General features: G+C 40.1%; 1 protein-coding gene across 2 annotated transcripts in view; it reads left to right on the plus strand.

Annotated features, from left to right (window-relative positions):
• The window catches only part of mical1 (microtubule associated monooxygenase, calponin and LIM domain containing 1), a gene marked incomplete in the record, with an annotated part of 34,223 nt that overhangs the window by 11,081 nt on the left and 21,482 nt on the right, over positions 1-1,660 (plus strand). The window contains 2 exon segments of one of the 2 annotated variants that reach the window (XM_014031417.1): positions 932-1,035; positions 1,147-1,209. In XM_014031417.1, the coding sequence (XP_013886871.1) occupies positions 932-1,035; positions 1,147-1,209 (167 nt within the window). 2 annotated transcript variants of the gene reach the window in all.

The raw sequence follows: 1,660 nt of genomic DNA on the forward strand, positions 1-1,660 counted from the left end.
GCAGAGGATGAGGTTTGAGTGATTACACGGGCTGCTGAGTTCTGAACCATCTGTAGTTTGTGAAGGGATTTGTTGGGGAGGCCAAACAGTAGGGAGTTGCAGTAGTCAATCCTGGATGTTACCAGGCTGTGTACAAGGTTGGCAGTGGAGCAGGGAGTGAGTGAAGGACGGAGACATTTAATGTTGTGAAGATGAAAGTAGGCAGATCGAGTCATGTTGTTAATGTGGGATGTGAAAGAGAGTGTGGTGTCAAGGATGACACAGAGGTTGTTGACCTGAGGCGAGGGGGAAAGAACAGAGTTGTTAAAGAGTGAAGAGAAGATGCTGGGATTTTGAAATGGAGTTTTGAAATGGAGTTTTTTTGTACCAACAAGGAGGAGTTCAGTTTTGTTATGGTTTAGTTTGAGGAAATTATTGGAGAACCAGTTGTTGAGCTCACTGAGGCAGTCAGTAAGAGTGGAGGATGATAAGGTGGAGTTCGGTTTTGTCGAAATGTATAGTTGAGTGTCGTCGGCATAAGAGTGGAAATGAACACCAAATTTATGGAAGATGTGGCCAAGCGGGAGCAGAAAGATTATGAAAAGTAGAGTCCCGAGTACAGAACCTTGGGGAACACCAGTGGAAATGGGTGAAGACTGGGAGCGGAAGGACTTGAGCTGTATGAACTGAGTGCGGTATTTGTGAATTATTCAAGAACCAGTTTCAAACTAAAGCGTCTCGTCACGTCTCACCTGTGAAATAAACTCTTTATGATTCATTAACAATGTTGAGTCTTTTAAAAACATTTTTCTGTTTGCTTTTATCTGTGTTCTTACATCTTTCCTGTCTGTGTACAGTTTTTATTGTGTTGCATAATGAAGCAGTTTGTGATTTATATGTGTAAAAGGTGGTAAATGAATAAAGCAGAACATCTTCTTTCCTGTTCTGTTAGCAGCAGAACCTCTGAGAGAGGCCAAGACTCTGACTTTCGCTCGAGCTCAGTCTGCCGTCTTCTTCCTGAACAAGCTGAAACACAACTCTCTGCTGAGACACCGGGTACGTTGGCTGAGTCCTGACCTTTGTGTTCACACACAAATGGTTGATAAAATATGTTTGTGGTTTTTATGCTGTCAAAGTTTTTAGACTGATTGTTCTTTGTTTCTGCAGGAGAAGTTGGCCTCTGGGAAACAAAGCACCAAAACAGAGAGAAGAATGGGAGATGAGGAATCTGTGAGTTTGAATATTCATCACTGTTATTCACTAGTTCAACAAATGTTATTAATGTTCTTTACAAAAATGCTGTCATATTTATTACAAGAACCTCACTTTAAACATGTTCAGAAAACGTGCACAAATTTTCTCAGAAAAGTTGCTCTTCTCTGACAAAAACATGACAAAGTCTAAAAACTATGCTGATTGTAAATAATAATTATTTAGAAAGTGGGTCCAGATCTACCTGTATTCATTTAAAAAATATATTCCAGCAAATGAATTCTGTAATTCTGTCATTTCCCTTTGGGTCAATAAAGTATTTTGAATTGAATTCAAATGAAATCATAAATGTTGGAGTGGCAGCTCTAAAACGACAGCAGTAACATATATGACCCTCGCACAGACGCAAAGCACCAACACACCAGAACTCACAAGTCACCAGTTGGGATTTATTGTATTGGGTGGGGAT

Source organism: Austrofundulus limnaeus, unplaced genomic scaffold (assembly GCF_001266775.1).
Source record: "Austrofundulus limnaeus strain Quisiro unplaced genomic scaffold, Austrofundulus_limnaeus-1.0 Scaffold1248, whole genome shotgun sequence".
NCBI classification, from domain to species: domain Eukaryota; kingdom Metazoa; phylum Chordata; class Actinopteri; order Cyprinodontiformes; family Rivulidae; genus Austrofundulus; species Austrofundulus limnaeus.